General features: G+C 45.5%; 1 protein-coding gene across 3 annotated transcripts in view; it reads right to left on the bottom strand.

Annotated features, from left to right (window-relative positions):
• The window catches only part of LOC147443199 (uncharacterized), an 81,283-nt gene extending 64,197 nt beyond the window's left edge, over positions 1 to 17,086 (bottom strand). For all 3 annotated transcript variants that reach the window (XM_086529809.1, XM_086529810.1, XM_086529812.1), the window contains exons 1-4: positions 16,929 to 17,086; positions 16,747 to 16,829; positions 16,489 to 16,562; positions 15,790 to 15,883 (exon numbers count right to left, since the gene is read on the bottom strand). In XM_086529809.1, the coding sequence (XP_086385935.1) occupies positions 15,790 to 15,883; positions 16,489 to 16,562; positions 16,747 to 16,829; positions 16,929 to 17,004 (327 nt within the window). In that variant the 5' untranslated portion in view covers positions 17,005 to 17,086. The remainder of the gene's footprint in view (positions 1 to 15,789; positions 15,884 to 16,488; positions 16,563 to 16,746; positions 16,830 to 16,928) is intronic.
• Positions 17,087 to 21,506: the final 4,420 nt, after the last annotated feature.

The following is a 21,506-nucleotide window of genomic DNA, read 5'->3' as shown; positions in this document are numbered from 1 at the left end:
CCAGAGGCTTCTCCATGTCCCCCCATCCATCACTGCGGCCTCCTCCCGTGATGATCCAATGAAGGTTCCCAAATCTCAGCTCCATAAAGCAATGCAGAAGCCACCACAGTGTCAAAGAGCCAAAGCTTCGTCCGAGGCTCCTAAAACTGAACCTGTGAACACATCCTTTCCAATCTACCCAATGCTGCATGGGCTCTGGTCAGTCTAGTCTCTGCTTCCCTCCTCGATGAAAATGCTGCACTCCGAGGTAAGTGTACGCATCAGTATACTCCACAGTCTCCTGGCCGTATGTGAATGCTGGCGCTGACCTCCTGATCCACTGTGGGGTGGTATTAAATACCATGACCTTGGTTTTACCAAGGTTGACGGACAAACCACTTTCCTGAGCAAACCTATTCAAAGCATGCAAGTGACGTTGCATCCCCTCCGGAGAGTCGGAGATCAACACAATATCATCAGCATATAACAATAATGGAATCCATGTCCCTGCAAGTTGTGCACCTCTATCACCATCTCTCTCAGTGTAGTCAGAAACCTCATCCACATACATACCAAATAGAGTAGGAGAGAGCGGACAGCCCTGCTTCACCCCAATAGTGGAGTGAATCGATGTGGATAGACCCTCTGAGGTGCGTACCTGCCCCACTACTGACCTATATAATGCCATGACCCCCCAAATGAGCTCTATGGGTACTCCCATCTGCTGTAATCTGCACATCAATCTAGCTCTAGGCACTGTGTCAAATGCTTTGCGGAAATCCACAAAGCTACAATAGATCCGTCTCCCACGCGATCTACCCTCCTCAATGATGGCTCTGAGTGTCAAGATATGGTCAAGAGTAGAAAAACCCCTCCTGAACCCTGCCTGCCCGGCTGCTCGTATCCCCTCCCTCTCTGCCCATCTACTCAGCTGCTGCTGCTCAAGAATAGATGCATACAACCGTGCCAATGTGTGTCCAATCATGATAGTGCGATAATTCCCAAGCTCCATAGGGTCTCCGACTTGAAGATAGGTACAATAGTAGATAGGCTCCAAGTATCAGGCAAACCCTCACACATGGCACGGTTAAACATCACTGCTAGAAGCTCTGCTAGAAGATCTCTGGCATGCGTGAAATGCTCAGCCACTAAACCATCATGATCGTATGCTCTCCCAGTCCTCATCCTGTCAATGGCCTTCCTCACCATCTCCGCCGTGAAAAAAGCACATGTGTGTGGGCATGGATCGGGAGGGTTGGGAAGGGGGGGCTGCTCAGGAACTGTGTACAGAGATGATGCGTACTGGCCCCAATCCTCTGTAGAAGTGATGGCAGGGGGGGAGAGTGCTCCTGAAAGAGCCGCCATGCCTCACGTGAGTCCTGACTCAAGAATAGCTGATATAGATCCTGCTCTAGCCGAGCCAAAAATGCCCTCTTCTTCCGCCGCACTAGGCGTCGGAAGTCAATCTGTGACTGTTTGTGAGTGGTGTCCCCCAAAAGCACCTCCCTCTAAAGTCTAGCTCTAGTGTCCCGGCATTCCTCAACATACCAACTGTTCTGGAGCATGCTCCCCGAACGGCGTCTCTGCTCAGGCTGGGTATGTGGGTATGCCTCTGCTGCTGCATCATGTAGTGTCTGTGTCAACATAGTAGTAAGCTCCTCCAAAGGTCGCCCTGGCTCCTCTGTGCATAGGCGTCTGTAGATCCCATCTATGTATACAGAGTCCGTCTCATGCGTGAAGGTGTAGCGAGTAGGGGCTGCTGTCTGTAGCCTGTGTGCTACACTAAACTGAAAAGAGATGGTCATTGACACAAGAGTATGAGCCACTGCCACACCAATAGGTATGGGTCCAACCGTGAGATCCTGGATACTAGAGATGAGGCTCGGCTGTGCCATGACATAATCCACTGTGCTTGTCTGTGTGGAAAGCATGTAAAACCCCCTGAAGCGGGAAATCTCTGTAGGCCATTCAAGATGGCCAATCCATATGCAGTCCCCATGTCTATCAAGTGTCGTCCATACTCAGTGTGTTCTCCATCTTGTGATAGTCTGGATAGGCATGTCTCTGCAGCATCCAGCTCTCTCAGCATCTCCTCTAAAGTATCATAAAATACTGTCTGATGATGGACAATCCTAGCATCGAAACCCCCTAGAATGATGATGTCACCATCTCTAGAGAACTCCCATATGTCATCATCCAAAATAGAGAAAGGAGACTGTCCTCTGGGTGGTGCATACACTGACGTGCTCGGGGGAAAGTAGCAAATAGCAGTGTAAAGATATCTGTCTGTCTCTGCTCTCAGTCTCACCCACATGTACCTAGCTTGCTCATCTCTGAGGCCTATATGTATCAATGGCTGCAACTCCTCCCTGAATAACACTGCCACTCCTCCTGATCCCTGCCCTCTGTGCTCTGATCGTGTCTCCTGTCTATAGGCAGTCTCCCATCTATATCCACTAATGTGAGGCATAGACTGCCCAGGGGCCTGATGTGTCTCAGAGTAGAAGACGATGTCTCTTCCCCTGAAACTATCCTCAAAGGCGCCCACATCAAGTTGCATAGATCCATTATAATTCCACGTGGCAACTTTGAGGGTGGTCCCATGGGTCTCGCACCGTCATGTGGAGCGCCGCTCTACAATCACAACCCGGCCATCTCTGTAGAAGGCCGTCTTTCCCTTCTCCCTTGCCGCTTGAATCTCTGGTATTACCTCTCTCATGTGCGCAAGCTGTGTGAGAGTGAGGTCATCTCCAAGGAATATGCCCATTTTCTTTAGTGTAGGACGCTTCTTCAAGAAGTCCTTCTTTGCCTTCATGGATGGGAAACGGATGATTAAAGCTCTCCCTTTTGAAGTCTCCCCATTGCCTTGTGTCTTCTTCCCCACCCCACATGCCTTTGTATGAGTAGCCTCACTACCCATCATGCGGAGAAGTTCTTCAACTTCCCCTTCCACATCATCTCGGCCGGTTACTCTTATATGCAAAGCTCTAGTTTTCCTTCGTTGTTCTTCTTCTAGAGTCATGTTGATGATTGTAGGAGTGGGGACAGATGTGGTTTCTTTCTCTTTGCCTTTCTTAGTGACTTCTATCCACTTCTCGGCCTCATCCGCCTTCTTTTGCGTCTTCGTGATCACATCCATCCACGAAGACGTCTTTACCATCTTCTGTTTCTCCTCCTCTTTGATCATCCGTACCTGCTTTTTGATGACCTTGATTTCCTCTACTACCGAAGGCTGGAATTCCCCCTCCTCTAGTCCACTGCTCGCTCTATCAGCAAGTTCTCGCTTGAGAGTTGAGACCTCTTCTTTAAGTGCTTTGGAGTCCGCCTTAAGTGCTTGCAGCTCTGTGTGCAGGTCCTCTTTCTCTTTCTTCCACTGCGCGCCTTCGTTGAGAAACATTTGAAGCAGGTTGGCCTTCTCTTTCCACCATCCCTCCATATCTGCTTTCCAATCTTTCATCTCCCTCTCCATTTGTGTAATCCGCTTGTTTGTAAGCACAAAGGTTGCCTTCGGACGGGGCTTACACACCGACGAAGCAGTCATGACCTCCATCAATTAAGGCGTAAAGTCAAGGTGGGACTACCAACAAAAAGTATCCGACAGTTGGGCCACATTGCAATTTTGGATGCGGTCCCAATGAGGATAGATGGTCAGAAGACCAGTGGGAGCCCAACGGAAGCATCTCCTAAAATTTAGGGAACTGCTATTTTGGGCCGTGAAATGTGTTCGCGTCATTACCTCCGGTATGACTAGGGGAACATCTTACAATTCTGCCGCGAAGTCAACTGGGCAACCGGTCAGGATATTTTTAAGCGGCAAGCCCGAAACGGGCAAATGCTTGTAAATGCGCCAAGTGTCAACTTTTCATGCACTTTCCTCTTGCAGAAGAATTGGCGCTGAATTTAGAGAGGGAGAGGCTTCATTTGCAACCTGTCACAGGTTAAGAGCTATGGAGTGCTTCCTTTCCCTCTCATGTACAGTGTGGTGCTAGGAGTGATGCCCTGCACACTACACACTGCTCTCTCTCTCCCCTACGTGCAGTTATGTGATGCCCCACAAGAGGGCTACTCATTTGACTGATGTACAGTTGTGTGGGTTCATGCTTTTGTGCTGAGGCAAGAGCCTCCTTGAGCAGGAACGGGGGTAGCTAACTGCTGCTCCAAAGCAAGCACTGGTGAGGGTCATAACCTCACCGTACAGGTGCAAAATCAGCGCTGTGTATGCGCTGTAAATTCACTGTTTTTCAGCCATACGGACGCCAGGACCATTGGGAATCGTGCCCCACTGGCAGAGGACAGTTAGGGGACTGTTTGGGGCTGAAAACAGGGCAAAAACCAGTAAATACAGCGTGCTGAATTTACTGTTTTTGGACAGGAATCGGAGGGTATACGCTAGTGCAAGCGAGTTCCAGCAGGGGAATTGGTTTCGCGCAAGTTTGGGGCTGTTATGCTGCCGAAATTTGGCCAAATCAAATGGTATCTAGGTGGATACACGTGAAGGATTCCCAGGACCTTACCTTGTAATTTACCCTCCTAAAGAATAAAGAAATACCGAAAGAGGCGCCAATTTTGGGGCCTACAGGTTGTCGGCGTCCGCTCGGAGCATTCTAGCTTCCGAGCCGTGTGTGTATTCAAGTGTTAACTCCCGTCGCAAGTTCTCTTTGCAAAGTGCTCTGTGTGTGTGTATAAAGTAAAGAATTTCGGGTGAAAGCCAACCCCTACCTCCCTACGGGCCGGTTTCATGGTTCCATTGCCGGGATATCAATCACTTTTTCCTCAAAGAGTGAGCCTGGATTGTTCAGGGTAAAGACACACAGTGCAAGAACGCGGGGATTACACTATGGCCGACAAGGGGAAGGGAATTATGGAAGAGGGTTCCTCTTCAAAGGACAGGCAGGAGATTCCTATGGTTTTTGAGATTGGCGAGAGCTCACGGCCACGTCAGTCTGTACCTCCTGTCAACGTGAATGTCCCTCCAGTAGTACAGGGCTTTATGATAGGGCAACTTGAGGATGATGCGTTTAAGACTCAGTTAGTTGCCGCGGTGAATGTCTTTTCGCTGCTGGTGCAGAATACGAGATTTATGGAATTCTTGCAAGTGCCACCAGTGCAACAGCAAAATAGGCAACCTACGCCGCGTACACAGCTTGTTGAAGCTCAAGCCCAAGTACTTCATGAGGCGCAAGAGGAAAGGGAACACTCGCATGTTGCAGAGTCGGGGGCTCAAGTATGGCTGGTTATGCGTCTGGAAGTCAGCCGTACATGCCAGGAACAGTGTTCGGGGGTATGCAAGGCATCATGCCAAACCCCATGTATGGTACTATCGGCATGCAGCAAGGTTTCCACGGCAACCAGGGCCAGTTTGGGGTGCCACAGGGTCATTTTGGCATGGCTGGTTTTTCTGGACAGCAGCCAGATATCGCACCTCTGACACAAAATGTGAATGGCCAAGGCGTGCCGATCATGCCTAGTACAGTGCCCATGTTGCAGACCATCCCGTATGACAACCTGGGGGCACTAGAGAAGCCGAAGGCTTACAAAGAAGGTGGTGCAGCGGTAAAGTTCAGTACCTTCAGTGGTTTCGAGGATAAGACAAAGGCACTCACTTTCCTCCAGCAGTTTGATACAGCTTAAGCGGCAAGGAATTTTACAGAGGCCTCGAAGGTTAGGAAAGCTGCCACTTTCTTAAAGGACAATGCGCTTACATGGTGGACAACATTGTTAATGCAAGGACAGGCACCCGCCACTTGGGTTTACTTCAAGCAAATGTTTGCATCTGCTTGGCTATCAAATGAATTTGAAGCCGATGTCCTGACAGATTGGCACCACCTTACGGAAGCTTCGTGCAAGAGCTTGCTAGAGTACAATAGGAGGTTTTGTAAAGCATTACTCTCAGTGACCTCCTACAGATTTGTGCCACTGACAGAGCAGATAGAGAAGTATTGTTGTGGGCTGCCTAAAGGGCTTCGTGATTACTGTACAAAGAACAGAGTGGCTACCCTTACTCAGCTTATGGAAGTTGCGAACACTGGTCTTGCCTTGTTGAAAGGAGAAGACAGTGGATTTCCGAGCAGTGACAAAGGAGGGCAGCAAAAGAAAAATTCAGCGAAGAAGCCCTTTGTGAAAACGACTCCTGATGCGTCACAAGGGTCAGAACAGGCCACCAAAGACAAGGATTCAGCTGGGACTTTTGGAGCGCAGGCAAAGAAACAGAAAAGGAAGCCTTTTGTGCACAAGATCGCTCAAGGAAAAGAAGGTCCTAATGGCTGAGAACAAATGCTTTATATGCGAGCAGCCTGGTCATATTTCTATCAATTGTCCACAAAGGAAAAGGCCAGCTGACTCAGAGGATAAAGAAGACCAGAAAGGCAAGAAGCCAAAACCCACGGCAGGTTTAGTGCCAGACATGGTGGGTGACAGGCCCAACACAGATGCCAGTGAGTTATGCAGGGCATGGGGTAAAGTTAGGGATCAGACGGCACTCGTCTTCTTTGATCCAGGTGCCAAAGCCAACTTTATCTCACCAGAGTTAGCTATGAAGCTGGGCATCAGAGCTGAAGAGATGGGGTACACCGCAGAGGCAGGGTTGACATGTCCTGGCCACTCAGAGTGTGTTACTCCCATCATTGGAAAACTGCGTCTGCATATTCAGTCGTTTGTGGACACTGAAGAGTTTTACATCATGCCGCTGGAAGGTTGTGACGCCTTGTTGGGGATCCAGTGGATGTTCCGAGTGCATGGAGTCTTGGATGCCTACAACAAAAAGATCATTGTACAGCATAGGGGCAAAACTCACATCTTGGATGTAAAGCTTAAAGGAGAGTCAGTCCCTATTGTATCTCCTTTGCTATCACTTCTGTAATAAAGAATCATCTTTCTGTGTACTTGATTTTTGCACGTGATGTCTCAGATAGGGATCAGTCAAATTTATCTGTGTTAGATAAAGAAAGGTCATCATTTTTGCAAAAGTTTAGTGACTGTTTTTCTGATTCATTACCGTCGCAATTGCCGCCAGAGAGACCTGAGGACCATCGGATAGATTTGGTGCCAGGGTGTAGCCCACCAAATAGACCTCCCTACATGGTTAGTGCGGCGCAGCAAAAAGAGATTATGGGCCAGGTTGAGGAGTTATTAGAGAAGGGGCTGATTCAGCCTAGTTCTTCACCCTTTTGCTCCCCAGTGCTCCTAGTGCAGAAGAAGGATGGCTCATGGCGCATGTGTATTGATTACTGTGCGTTGAATAAGAATACTATCAAGAATAGGTTTCATATTCCTCGCATTGATGATATTCTCGATCGTTTAGAGGGTGCTCCAATTTTCAGCAGGATAGACCTGAAGAGTGGGTACCATCAGATTCGTACAAGCCCAGAGGATGTGCACAAGACTGCGTTTAGAACGATATTTGGTCTTTATGAGTTTCTAGTGATGCCGTTTGGGCTAACAAATGCTCCTGCCACGTTCAACAGAATGATGGACCGGATTTTCCGCTCGTATCAACAGTTTGTTGGAACATTCTTCGATGACATGATTGTGTATTCAAAGAATGAAGAGGAGCATAGGCGTCACTTGACCATTGTGTTCGAAGAGCTGCGCAGTCACAGGTTACTTGTCAATCCTAAGAAAAGTGAATTCTTCCTCGAAGAGATCCACTTTCTGGGCCACATAGTCTCAAAGGATGGTGTCAGAATGGACCCCGCAAAGGTCGAAGCTATTAAGACATGGCCAGACTTGAAGACTATGCACGATGTCAGAAGCTTCTTGGGATTGTGCTCCTACTAAAGAAGGTTTATCAAGAATTTTGCAGAGATAGCATCACCTCTTCACGCTTTGCACAAGAAAGAGGTCACTTTCACATGGACCCAAAAAGAGATTTCAGCTTTTAGTCTCTTAAAGGAAAAGTTGACTTCAAATCCAGTAATTGTTTTGCCAGATCTCAGAAAGTCATTTATGGTCCAGTGTGACGCGTGTGGCAGTAGCATCGGAGCAATGCTAATGCAAGATGGACGGGTAGTAGCTTATGAAAGCCGAATTTTACAAGGGCCAGAACAAGTCTATGAGAAAGAGCTCTTCGCCATCATTCATGCGCTTTCTAGCTGGAAGCACTACCTCTTAGGTGCTGATGTTGTTGTCAAGACAGACCATCAGACCTTGTGATACTTCTTGACACAGTCAAAGTTATCCGAAAAGCATATGCGATGGGCAAACATTCTTTCCATGTTCCGCTTCCACATTATGCATGTGGAAGGCAAGAAGAATGTTGTGGCTGATACGTTATCAAAAAAGCAACAAATTCCAGCTGTGTCAATTCCTTATCATCATGAATTAGATGACATGAAGGAACAATCTGTTACTAATGAAATTTTGCAAGGATCTTTGAACACTTGCAAGAGGGGCAACCTCATGAGCACTACCTCCTCAAAGATGGTTTTATGATATGCATGGCAGAGTTTGTGTCACTAGGCCATTGCAACATAAGGTCATCGAAGAGAGTCATGTCCCACCGTATGCAAGGCATCGTGGTATTGATGCGACAGTTAAACCGGTAGAGACATTCTTCTATTGGCCTACCTTGAGGAGAGATGTGGATGCCTTTGTGCGAGCATGCTTAATTTGTTAAAAGGTCAAGTTTGACAGGCAAAAGGCACCAGGGCTGTTACAACTACTGCCGATTCCAAATAAGCCATGGGAAAGCATTGCTATGGACTTTATCTTGGATCTTCCAAGAACGCCAACAACAGGGAATGATGGTATATGGACCATTATCTGCAGGTTCAGCAAGCAGGCCCGTTTTATCCCTATCAGGAAGAAGATAAAATCTTATCAGATGGCACGCTTGTTTATGTACAATGTGTTTAAGTACCATGGTATGCCACAATCGATTATCAGTGGTCGTGATCCTCGCATGACCAGTTTGTTCTGGAGAGGATTGTTTGAGAACATGGGTACTACGCTCAAGTTCTCGTCTTCGTTTCATCCACAAACTGATGGACAGTCAGAAGAGGCCAATTCTACTGTCTTAGATCTGCTGAAATGCTATGTGTCAGATAATAAGGGCAAGTGGGAACAGTATTTGCCTATGCTTGAGTATGCGTACAATAATACGGTGCATTCGTCTACTGGCAAAGCACCTTTTGAAATTGTTGAAGGCAGCAAAAAGGTTCCTCCCATTTTGCACACAAAGGACAAGATCTTTGAGGCAGATCGATATGTTGAGAACATGGATGAGATGTATAAGAAGATTAAAGTTGCCTTAGAGAAGACTCAGGCAAAACAGGAAAAAGGCTGCTGATCGTCACCGTCGTGAATTGCTACTATCACCAGGTGATTGGGTTCTTTTAAGGTTCGAAAAGGCAAGGTTAAAGAAGATGAAAGGCAAGGAACGGCGGTTTCCTAAGCTCAGCATGCGTTACTATGGGCCTTTTCAAGTGCTTGACAAGATCAGCGATGTGGCTTACAGGCTGAAATTGCCTGATGCGTGGAAGATTCATAATGCGTTTCACGTGAGTCTTCTAAGACCCTTCGTGGGTGATGTGCCAGAACATATGCCAGATGAGGATCAGCCAGAAGTTGAGGAACTTGATGAGATCCTGGTACCTGAGCAAGTTTTGGCACATAAGGACAGAAAAGTTAAAGGACAAGTTGCAAGACATTATTTGGTGAAGTTCAAGAACTATCCACCTATGGATGCAAAGTGGATGGAAGAGCATGAACTGTCAGAGTCACCAAATGTATTGCAGCTCTACCTTGAAGCATTTGGGTTACGGCCTACTTATGCCCCAACCCAACGTGTGCAAAGGAGGGGTAATGATAGAGCTAGTACATCAAATGTACATATGAATTCAGTGCCATAGATAGAAATGGCAAAAGTATGAAGGCCTCATTAAGTCATTTGTATCTATGTATGTTACGACCTTTCTTGCGGATACATGCGATGATAAAAGAGTGTTAATAGCACAAGATCATCAGTGGCGTGTATTTATGGTATGCAATCGAGGACGTTTGCGATTTCAAGAGGGGGGTATGTCACGAGGACATGGCAGTTATTAACCATGTCACAGAGATGTGGCAACTGCTAACCTTGGTTGTTGGTTTCTTTCCAATGGGGTTTATTTTAATTGTTTTAAGACCCTCTTTTTGAAGTAGCAAACGGTCGGACATTGTATGGCCAATGTGAACGGTAGATTCACCCGCAGACGGGAAGTGGTCGGCACTGGAATTCGTATGGTAAGAGGATGTCTAGGCTCAGAGCAAGATCATATAGGTTCCCCCGTCGCACTTAGCAAGTTGGTGGATACTAGGAAGTGAACTCAATTAAGGCGTAAAGTCAAGGTGGGACTACCAACAAAAAGTATCCGACAGTTGGGCCACATTGCAATTTTGGATGCGGTCCCAATGAGGATAGATGGTCAGAAGACCAGTGGGAGCCCAACGGAAGCATCTCCTAAAATTTAGGGAACTGCTATTTTGGGCCGTGAAATGTGTTCGCGTCATTACCTCCGGTATGACTAGGGGAACATCTTACAATTCTGCCGCGAAGTCAACTGGGCAACCGGTCAGGATATTTTTAAGCGGCAAGCCCGAAACAGGCAAATGCTTGTAAATGCGCCAAGTGTCAACTTTTCATGCACTTTCCTCTTGCAGAAGAATTGGCGCTGAATTTAGAGAAGGGAGAGGCTTCATTTGCAACCTGTCACAGGTTAAGAGCTATGGAGTGCTTCCTTTCCCTCTCATGTACAGTGTGGTGCTAGGAGTGATGCCTTGCACACTACACACTGCTCTCTCTCTCCCCTACGTGCAGTTATGTGATGCCCCACAAGAGGGCTACTCATTTGACTGATGTACAGTTGTGTGGGTTCATGCTTTTGTGCTGAGGCAAGAGCCTCCTTGAGCAGGAACGGGGGTAGCTAACTGCTGCTCCAAAGCAGGCACTGGTGAGGGTCATAACCTCACCGTACAGGTGCAAAATCAGCGCTGTGTATGCGCTGTAAATTCACTGTTTTTCAGCCATACGGACGCCAGGACCATTGGGAATCGTGCCCCACTGGCAGAGGACAGTTAGGGGACTGTTTGGGGCTGAAAACAGGGCAAAAACCAGTAAATACAGCGTGCTGAATTTACTGTTTTTGGACAGGAATCGGAGGGTATACGCCAGTGCAAGCGAGTTCCAGCAGGGGAATTGGTTTCGCGCAAGTTTGGGGCTGTTATGCTGCCGAAATTTGGCCAAATCAAATGGTATCTAGGTGGATACACGTGAAGGATTCCCAGGACCTTACCTTGTAATTTACCCTCCTAAAGAATAAAGAAATACCGAAAGGGGCGCCAATTTTGGGGCCTACAGGTTGTCGGCGTCTGCTCGGAGCATTCTAGCTTCCGAGCCGTGTGTGTATTCAAGTGTTAACTCCCGTCGCAGGTTCTCTTTGCAAAGTGCTCTGTGTGTGTGTATAAAGTAAAGAATTTCGGGTGAAAGCCAACGCCTACCTCCCTACGGGCCGGTTTAGGGGGGGGGGGGGGGGGGGGGGGGGACGGTTTCAGTAGGCAGCGCAAGCAGTTTCAGTAGCAGCAGAGCCCTAGCAATGAGAGACAGAGAGAGAGAGAAAGAGAGAGAGAGAGAGAGAGAGAGAGAGAGAGAGAGAGAGAGAGAGAGAGAGAGACCACAAACCAAAACGCTGGAGTAGGGAAGAGGGGGCGATCCCCGCCCCCCATGACTGCCAGGACAGAAGACCCGTACAATGATCAAATGATAATGAAGTGTGTACCCCCCTGGCCCCATATATATGAGTGCCCAAGGTGGGCGCCCAACTCAAGTGGCCGGCCAGCCCCAAACTCGGGCGGCCAGACAAGGTACAACCTATGCTATGGGTGGCCAGCCCGGAGACAGTAGCCGTACAAGGAAGTGCCCTAGACCTGTGTGAAGCAGCAGAGTGGTGTAAGTCTAACAGTTTTTGCCCATAGCCAAAGATAGGGGATACTTTCCTACCGGTTGCTTCTTTCCGGAAAGTATATACCTAGATGAATCCAGGATAAGCCCAGATTCACCCTTAAAGGAAAGTGCAAGGTATAGACCCATGGTAGTCACCCACAGACAATATAACCATCAGCTCCATCATGCATAGTATTGACTAAATACCACGACATCGCCACTAACGTCGTCAGTGCCCAATAGTGAGTGTAGAACTAGGGACTAACATATGCTCCCAAACACAACACACACCACACGCACGCACACGAGCATACAACAACACAAACTTCAGCGTATTGAGTTTCTGTCATGACTCCGGAGATCAAGGGCAGACTCAGCCATAATGAAGCCTAGCACTAAAAGAAGCATTAAATCGAAAAAATAGCACAAAAATGAGGTAGCTGATAGGGCATACGCACCACAAAAGATAGAAAGAATTAGCACAATATCAACTGGTCGTAACTCGGACGAAAACTTCACAATGTGAAGTCTGCATGTCCAGAAAGTATCTTTAAAGAAACAAATGGAAAGATATTGTTGGGGTTTACCGAAGGAAATTAAAAAATATTGTCTCAAGCAAAAATCTACTAGCATTCAGCAACGTATGGATCATGCTTTGGATGGTTTCTCAATGATGTTAGGGTAGAGGGGCCAGTAAGCGTACGTTTAATTTGAGCAGAATGACTCTTCAACATCCATGAATGGTTTTGAGTAGCAAGGGGCGCAAACGATGCACAAGGCGTCTACAGCAAGTTGACACGATCTCTGATGCAAAAGGAGGTCACCAAGACATTTGAGACGGTGTCGCGCCAGTATTGACTCTTTAGACATGCGGAGTCTAAATTCGAACCATGTAACCCACGAAAAGGGAGAGCCCACATCAGCTAGCGCCCATGTGCCATTGTTGGGGGGTGATTAGTCTTTCTGTTGGACCCCGTCTCACTACTTGCCCCTCTACCCTAGGATCTTTGGCTTATGCTACGAACGAGCCAATGTCCAAGGGGCAATGTTCCGGGTGCTTGCCCCTGTGTAGGTGGAGGTGATCGGCAAAGCTGGTCATGCACTTTTTTTGCGAGGGAGAAAGGCGATCAAATACATAGGCCAGCAGTCGCCTCTTACATGCACAAGCACGTACATAGTACATTGGTTGAGGCACGCCTCCTGAGGACGCAGGTGAAGAGTTCGACTCCGTGTGTGCTCCGTGTTGACTGCACTTTTTGGTCAACCGCCAGTGGCCCGCTTGATGTGACTGGCAACCGGAAAGGAGGTGTTTTCCACAAAGGCAGGGACCCCGATATCCAACCAAATCCTGCCCAAGGCTGCATAGAAAGACGCTTCAAAAGGGAGGAAGAAAGGCAGCAAGCTAGTGCGGAAAAAGATACCATAACACCAAAGTTATCTACCGAACAGAAGGTGGAATACTACAAGTACGGAAAGTGCTTCACACGTGGTGAAGTGAGGATGTTTTAGCGAAGTGCCCTAAGAAAGAGGAGAAGCAAGAAGACAAACCAGAAACTTCCAAAGCAGCAAAGGAATGAGCAAAGAAGGGGAAAACGAAGGCCGAACTTGTACCAAACTGTATGGGAACATTCAAGGACCATGAGGATGTGAGTATGAAGCTCTGCAGGGTGTGAGGCAAAGTACAAGATCAAGAGGCCCTAATTTCCTTCAACAGCAGCACTAATGCTAACTTCATTTCAATATAGATGGCTACTCGCTTAGAAATCAAGCCTAAAGATATGGGACCACAGAAATAAAGTTTTAGCCGCACCAGGGCATGATGTCACATGACACATCCCAACCCTATGTGTCCGTGGACAAGCTACACCACAGCAGGGTTCAGTCAGTTCAGTCAAGTCTAGATTAGCAGTGATCTGGCACTTTTGTGAGTCTATTCGTAGACCGTGCATGCCCAGTCACTTAGCATGGATGCATATCCTCTGGTTGCACACAACATGATCATCGGAATTTCCATCAAAATCCATTAGCATCAGTTAGGGGAATTTTCCAGTGCATTTAGCCTATTTTCCTATTTATTGGTTATTTTCACTTATTATTTTTAAGTGACTTTCCAACAAAAGTAGGTAGGGCAATTTTGCTAAGTTATTATATAAGCAAACCCAAGTTAGCACTTTCTGGGAAAAGAGGCAGCAGGAGCTTCCCGCTCAACAGGCAACTTCTCAGTAGTACCCCCCAGCAACCCCAACGTTTTGGATCCCCATCCTCGCCGGGCAAGTTCCCATCCTCAGCATTTTCTCAGCATCAGCCATCGCCATCAAGTCCAACCCTTTCTAGCGTTCGTTCCCCCTTCAGGCAACCCCCAAAGCCCAGCGTTTTTGGGATTGCAAAGCATCAGCAGAATCAGCGTTTCGACATCAGCAATTTCAGCCAAACTAGCATTTTTGCTGGCGTTTTTGCATTGCTGCAGTGTTTTCACTTTCAGCCCCAACCTTCCGCAGATACACAGCATTTTCAACCTTTAGCAAGGTAGCAGATACATCCCAGATTGGTTGCAGAAGTTCCCCCATCTTTAGCCCAAGAAAACACAGCCAAAACAGTCATTTTCAGCCACCGAAACAGTCCACGAATTCAGCGATTAGAAGCCCACAGATTTCAGCCATCGAGTCGTCGTTGTCATCACCGTCGTCGTCATCGGCATAGTCCAACTTGCATCTGTCCATTGCATACGCATTGTACACCTTGTGCAATCAAAGAATAGACCACTCTCGCCAACGAGAGTGGGGCCTTCGGAGGATGGTTTTACAACCTCTCGGTGTCGTATCTCTTCTCTCTCCTTCTCTCAGTCTCATTCACTTGCACGCACAATCCACTCACTTTGTTCGTGATCATAGCACACTCCATAAGACGGAAGACTCTCTTCTTCCCTGAGAACTAAAAGGAACCTTGAGCAATAAAGATCACTAATCTTGAGAAAATACAACATTCATTCCGCTGCACCTAACACATGAAGTCACGGTAACTCCTATCACAAGCAAACTTAGGTTGCATTGTTAGTGTTAGCATCACTAGGGCATAAAGTCACCGTAACTCCTATCATTCACAAGCTTACGTTGCATTGTCAGGGTTACTTAGGGTATGAGGAGTCAGGACGTCAACATAATGCCACTGGAAGAGTGTGATGTCCTTCAAGGAATGCCTTGGCACCATCAGAACAACTTCGTGGTGAATTATGGCACTAAGAAGATTCAATTGACTAATAGTAAAAGTCAAGAGGTGGTTATTGACGTTAGGCTCAAAGATGAGTCAGTTCCTCTCATATCAGCTTCGGCCATTTTGAAATTAATCAAATCGAGTTTGTTTGTTTACTCGATCTTTTTCAATAATGTGGAAGAAGACAAGAGTTCTAGTCTCACTCCCGAACTGGAGGCCCTATAAATGTCATCCACAGCATCATGCAGCTCATTGATAGTGAAAGGCACCATCAATATCTGACCTATAGCTGATGCAATCACAAGGTGAGCACCAGACACGGTATCAATGAGGCCAGCTCAATAGTGAACTGTGTAGAAAAATAATCCAAATGATATCAAGAACCTCATCACGATCTTTTGCAAGGCTCCCCATGGGTCTCTTCCTAAAGTGCAAGAAGAAACCTTTGTTTATCTCATCTACTTTGGTCATCCAAGTTAAAACCGATGCATAATCCTTTTATCACTAAAAATATGAAAAACTTTATTCTCCATCTCTAATAAGAAAATGATTAGCTTGCGTGATAGTGGTCTAAGTAAGAGAAAGAAAGAGGTAACATTTAGACCTGTTTAAGCGAATCTTAAGGCCAGAAAAATGCAAGACATCCTTACTTATCTTTTAAGGCTGCAAGAAAATTCATATACCGGGCAATGTTTGCTTTCCTCTGGAACATGAACAATCACTTCCTCATCGTATACAATGTAGTTTGAAAACTCTCCAACTGTTTTCTCCGCTTTTCTGCACCAATCATGAACGCACGATGAAAAGCCAATACTAGTCCATGTAATGGGACTCTATTCTGCTGATAAGACAGCAAAACTGCTTCTAATGCTTGAGAAGATAATAAAGACATGACAATGCTGCTAATACAAACAAAATTATGATCTTAAGAAATCCAAGAGACGAACTAATCACCCGCCACCTATCACCACATACCCATAAGCCAAATGTATGAATGAAGTGCAACAACCCTGAAGGGACACAAATGTATGCATTGTGCATTATACACATATAATGTACCAGTTAAGTGATAATACCCAAAATCATCTTGTGCATCGTGAAATCCATGCATTCATTACCCGCAAGAGACATGCTACAGACACCCCAACATGAAGAAGGGCCATATAGATCCTGAATCCACCACATGCACGTGGAAGCATGTTCATTCAGATTGTGATTGGCACAAAACCACATGTATTCAAATTTGTAACGAGAATGGAGACTTTTTAGTTGCTTTTCAGCATCCTCTGTGTCTACCAAGAACTTTAGTCAAATTCATTGGCAACAGGCATATAAAAAATGGTACAAATTTTCAGTGCAAAGTAAGAATTAACTCATCTTACTCTCTCTCTTCCCCGTCCACTAATGTAGGCTTGAGCGTAGTGAGCTGCCCCCGCCAATTAAGGCCTAAAATACTCTGCCAAAAGTTGCAAGAATCTTCAAGAGTGTAAAGACACGAAAGACTATCGTTTATTCACATGAAAAAATTGGAGGAACACTGTGTGCTTCAACACGCAGTCAAAATCAAAGCAAGAGCAAGAAGTGGATGCAGAATTTCAAGCCCACATACAAACAACAAACATGGGTTGGACGTATAGAACCTTGCACCTTTCGGCCATGGTCGGCACACCAGCTTTCCCCTTTTTTGGAGTCTCTCCTCCTATCTTGCTGGTACGAGCTTGCCCTTTGCGAGCGCAATGGAGCAGAAACAAAGCTCATAAGTTGCTCGGGATAGCCATGGTTTGTAAAAGAGCAGGAAGAAACCTGAGGATCGTTAACTTACTTGAAAATGAGCGATATAGATGATACAGGTGAGAGAACCGCTTATAATTTTGACAGCACGTTCGCGACATCGCCATTCCGATCAGTGATCGCTTAAACCCTCCTCGTCTACGCTGGGTTTATGAAACACTGGTGAAATTGTAAATGTCTGGTTAGATTTTGAGCTTGCCTTTAAGAAACCCGGGAAATTTACACAAGTTGTGTAATTAGTGGCAAAAGCTTCACCGGGAGAATTTCAAGTTTGCCGACCGGTTATGGAAAATGTCCCCATCTACTGCATTAAATGACATTGATCAATCGGACCGATCATTTAAAATAGGATAGACTTAATTAGCACACCCCCATCTAGAGATTTTGTAACGGGAATGGCTACCTTTGTACAATAAAATTCTTGACAAAACTCGTTGGTCCAATGAAGATGGAAGCTTCATGCACCAAATTATGCTTGAAAAACACACCAAGTGTCCCTAGCCTCAGTCCCAAGACCTCACACACCTTCAAAAATGGTGAGAGCTAGCACGGAATGCGGATTATTGAGAGGAAGAAGATGTATCTTATGAGAAAGAAGTATTGTCCTCACATAATCACTCTAATTAGCATAGCTTAGCTTAGTAATTAGCATGGTAGAGGAGATGAGCATGCCATGAAGCTTGGCTCTTGGTTGGATTTGCATTCCATAACCAAGAGTTGTTGGTGTACGCCTCTACTTCTCAATGCTTGGAGAAGGAGATGGAGTTCTTCTTGCACTGTGTGTGTGCGTGTGTGTGTGTGTGTGTGTGTGTGTAGCAATGCGTTAGACTAAAATGCAGCCCTCTCTCTCTTCTTGGTCAACCCCTCTTGCAAAATACTCATGTTGGCTTCTTATTGGCTCCTGCAAAGCTTAGCCAAACACAAATTAGGAGCATAATTGATAGCCTTGTGACATGTGTCCCCCTTTCTCCTTTTGTGAGAGCTTTAGGTAATTAAATAATTCATTTAAACTCTCATTGGACCTTTTAGTCTTCTGGCCAATAGGAATCGGGCAAGCCATTGGGCTGCTGGATGCTCATTGGATGCCTTGGTAGACTGTCCAATAGTCTTCTAGGGAGCTTAGACTAATTTTACTCTAGCCTAATTCTCATTGATCCACCTCTATGGCCATCCAATAGGATTTGAAGGGAAATTGGGAGCAACTAGCGTAGGCGCCTACCATGTGTCCATTCTTTCCTTTGGGAAGAGCTTGGGTGTGTGTGTGTGTGCGTCTGTGTGTGTTTCTCTCTCATCCCCTACCATTAGGGCTCACCCCTCCTTCCTAGGGATGTGGGAAGACTTATTAGTCTTCCCATGACCATCCAATTTTCCCCTACTTTGGCCTTTGGACAATTGATTTAAATTTAGGAACTTTAGCCTATGGAAGTCCTAATGGAGCTGAACCTTAGGTCTTTTAAGCCCCATTGAGCACATTGCTCTTTTGTAGGCTGTCCCCTTTGGATCCCTATTTTCCTTCCTTTGGATCTCTGCAAAGACCGGTCTTGCAGCCTTACCAATATTCTAGCTTTTACTCCCCTAGTACTTCCCCATATTAAATGATCAGTTTAACATGAGAAAATCATTTGGAAGAATTAGATATTGGTTTTTATGACATTACCTCTCTCTTGAATCATAGTCGTCCTCGACTATGAGATAGAGAAGATAAAGCCTAGTCATTTGTGTGTTTGCTAGTAGGTAGAGGACCCTATTTTACCCTACGACACCATTCCAAAATGGATGACTAGTCCATTTGGTGCTTGAGAGCCTTAGCTGCCGCAAGCATGTCTGCACTTTAGTCCGTATCAATCTTCCATAGTAGAGTGACAAGCTTTACTTAGTGTTTGGGAGATGTCGTCTCCACAAACATGATCATAAGCATATGCATACTTATTAACATTTGTGCACAATAAAGAAAAAGAGAGTCTTATAAGACAAAAACTTTGTTCATTTAAACATATTTACATTTGCTTACTCTAGGGAATCATTGTAATAAGCATTGACAAGATTTAGGTTATCCTTTAATTGTATTACTTGCATTCATCTAGCATCTTCAAACGGATAATTTTTAAACTTGATAAGATATCGTCGGATAGTCTTACCGCCTTGTAGTACCTTATCTTCGTGTCAGAGAATGGATTCGGGCTGCAGCACCTCTTCTTGGACCTCTATCTCCGGTGGGTCTTCAATGATTTCTTCTTGAGGTGGCTCTCCTTTGTAAGGCTTTAGTAGGCTCACGTGGAAATCATTGTGTATGAGCCAATGGTTGGGCAACTTGAGTTGATAGGTCATCTTATTGATTGGCCTAAGAATCTGAAAGGGACCATAGTACCTTTTTGCTAACTTAGCACAATACTTTTGGTGTCATGTAGGATTCTTGTAGGATTCTTGCCTGTTGTGTGCCTTAATCGAGCTTTGGAAAACTTAAGCAAGACCCAATCATTTTGTTTAAAGGCTAGGGCTTTTCTGTGCTTATCATCAGCATCCTTTTTTCTTTGTTTAGAGATGGATATAGCATCCTTAATCTTTTGGAAAGATTCTTCAGGTCTCGGCTATATTCATTTGCGGGGCAAAGATCTTCCCATGTACCTTTAGTAGCAGGGGACTTTTTTATCTTCCCTCTATCACCTCAAAAAGTGCTTTTCCCATGGAAGTATGTACATTGTTATTGTAAGCATACTCCACTAAGGGTAAGTACTTCTCCCGTTGGGACTTTTGATCTACTTCTGTGACATAAGCTTTTAGTAGATCAAGAATTGTTAGGTTAGTATTTCACTTTGGCCATCCGTTCGGGGATGATAGGCCGAAGAGAAGTTTATCCTTGTACCTAAATTTTCAAAGAGACCCTTCCAAAAGTTACTGGTCAGTCTAGGATCTCTATCTGACACTATGGACATTGGCAAGCCATGGTATTTGAAGATTTGTGATATAAAGAGGGTTGCCATTTGATGGGCCTTGATAGTCTTTTTGACACGTATGAAATGTGCTTGTTTGCTAAAACTTGTCTACTATAGTCCATATTCCTATATTCCCATGGATAGACTTGGGCAATCCAAAGATAAAATCCATGGATATGCTCTACCATGGTGAATTAGGGATTGGCAAAGGTCGAAGCAATCTAGATTTCTTCCCTCTATCAAACTTCTTCTTTTGGCATGTCAGACATTTTGAAACATGATCTTGTATGTTTGCTTTCATGGCAGGCCAATAGAATTATGTTTCTATCCCTTTTAGGGTAGACTGAATCCCTATATGCCCCGCATAAAGAGGAGCACGAGTTTCATACATTACATTCTCATGTAGTGAGTTAGTAACGCATAGTCTATTGCCATAGAGAAGATAACCATCTTGTAGGTAAATGGTTCTTCCCTCTTCCCTAGTGCAAGGGCTGAAATCACGTCTCTAAAATTGGGATCAATAGCGTACTCATCTATCATAGAAGATAGATCATTGTGAGTTGCTGTGGATATCGCATTCACTCTTGGTTGTCTTGAGAGTGCATCGGCCACTTGATTATGCTTGCAAACAATGTGAGTAATTATATGAAAATGAAATTGTGAAAGGAAAGTTGCCCACCTCATTTGTTTGTCAGAGAGCTTGGTCTGCGTCATGAAGTACTTAAGACTTTGGTGATCCATTCGCAGAATGAAAGGAGTCCCCAATAAATAGTGCTTCCATGAGTCTAAGGCATGTAGAACTGCGAGGAGTTCCTTTTCATATATGCCTAGAGCTTGCTCAACAGGGTCGAGCCTTCGACTTTCATAGACTATGGCGTGCCCTTCTTGGAGAAAAACAACTCCAAGGGAATCACCACAAGCGTCGCATTGGACCTCAAATGGCTTTGATAGATCTGACAGTGTGAGCATAAGTTGAGAGATAAGCTTCTCTTTAAGCTTTTTGAAAGCATTGTTCTCCTTGGTGGACCATATATACCTAACGTTTTTCTTTGTTAGGTCATGTAATGGTCCCATGATTTGTTAGAACTTTTCTATGAAGTGTCTATAGTATGCACACATACCTATAAAGCTTCTTAGTTCATGCAAATTTGTTGGATTAGGCCATTCTTTTCTTACCTCTAACTTTGATGGATCCATTTGGATGCCATCTTGAGAGATAATGTGACCTAAATACTAAATCTTTTGTTTAAAAAAATCACTTTTCTTTTGATTAATATAAATTTTTGTGCGCGTATGTCACACGTGTCAATGCAAGGAACTTGCCGATACACCGTGTGCGAGCCACAAATGGCTCCAAGCACACAACAAGCCTAAACTAGTAAGCTCAAAGATGACGATGGTGTGTCACCCACCACTTTACGCTTGCTTCGTGGAGGATTCCTCGTCGCGAAGAAGAGGGAGACGCCGCTACGTCGCGCTCAACCGCTTCGCCGCCGTCGTGCCTTCGTAATGCTCGATCGCATACACACTCCCTCTCTCTCCCTCTCTCACTCTCTCACACATACACACACACACAAACACACAAGGAGATGAAGAAGAAGAAGATGGAGATGGAGCAAGAGCACTCTTCAATTGCACAAATGAGAGATTGAGTGAATTTTAGGTTTAGTTGACTT

The sequence above is a fragment of the Adiantum capillus-veneris genome, chromosome 14 (assembly GCF_014529385.1).
Source record: "Adiantum capillus-veneris isolate H3 chromosome 14, ASM1452938v2, whole genome shotgun sequence".
Lineage (NCBI taxonomy): Eukaryota > Viridiplantae > Streptophyta > Polypodiopsida > Polypodiales > Pteridaceae > Adiantum > Adiantum capillus-veneris.
This window is presented reverse-complemented; position numbering and strand designations above follow the sequence as displayed.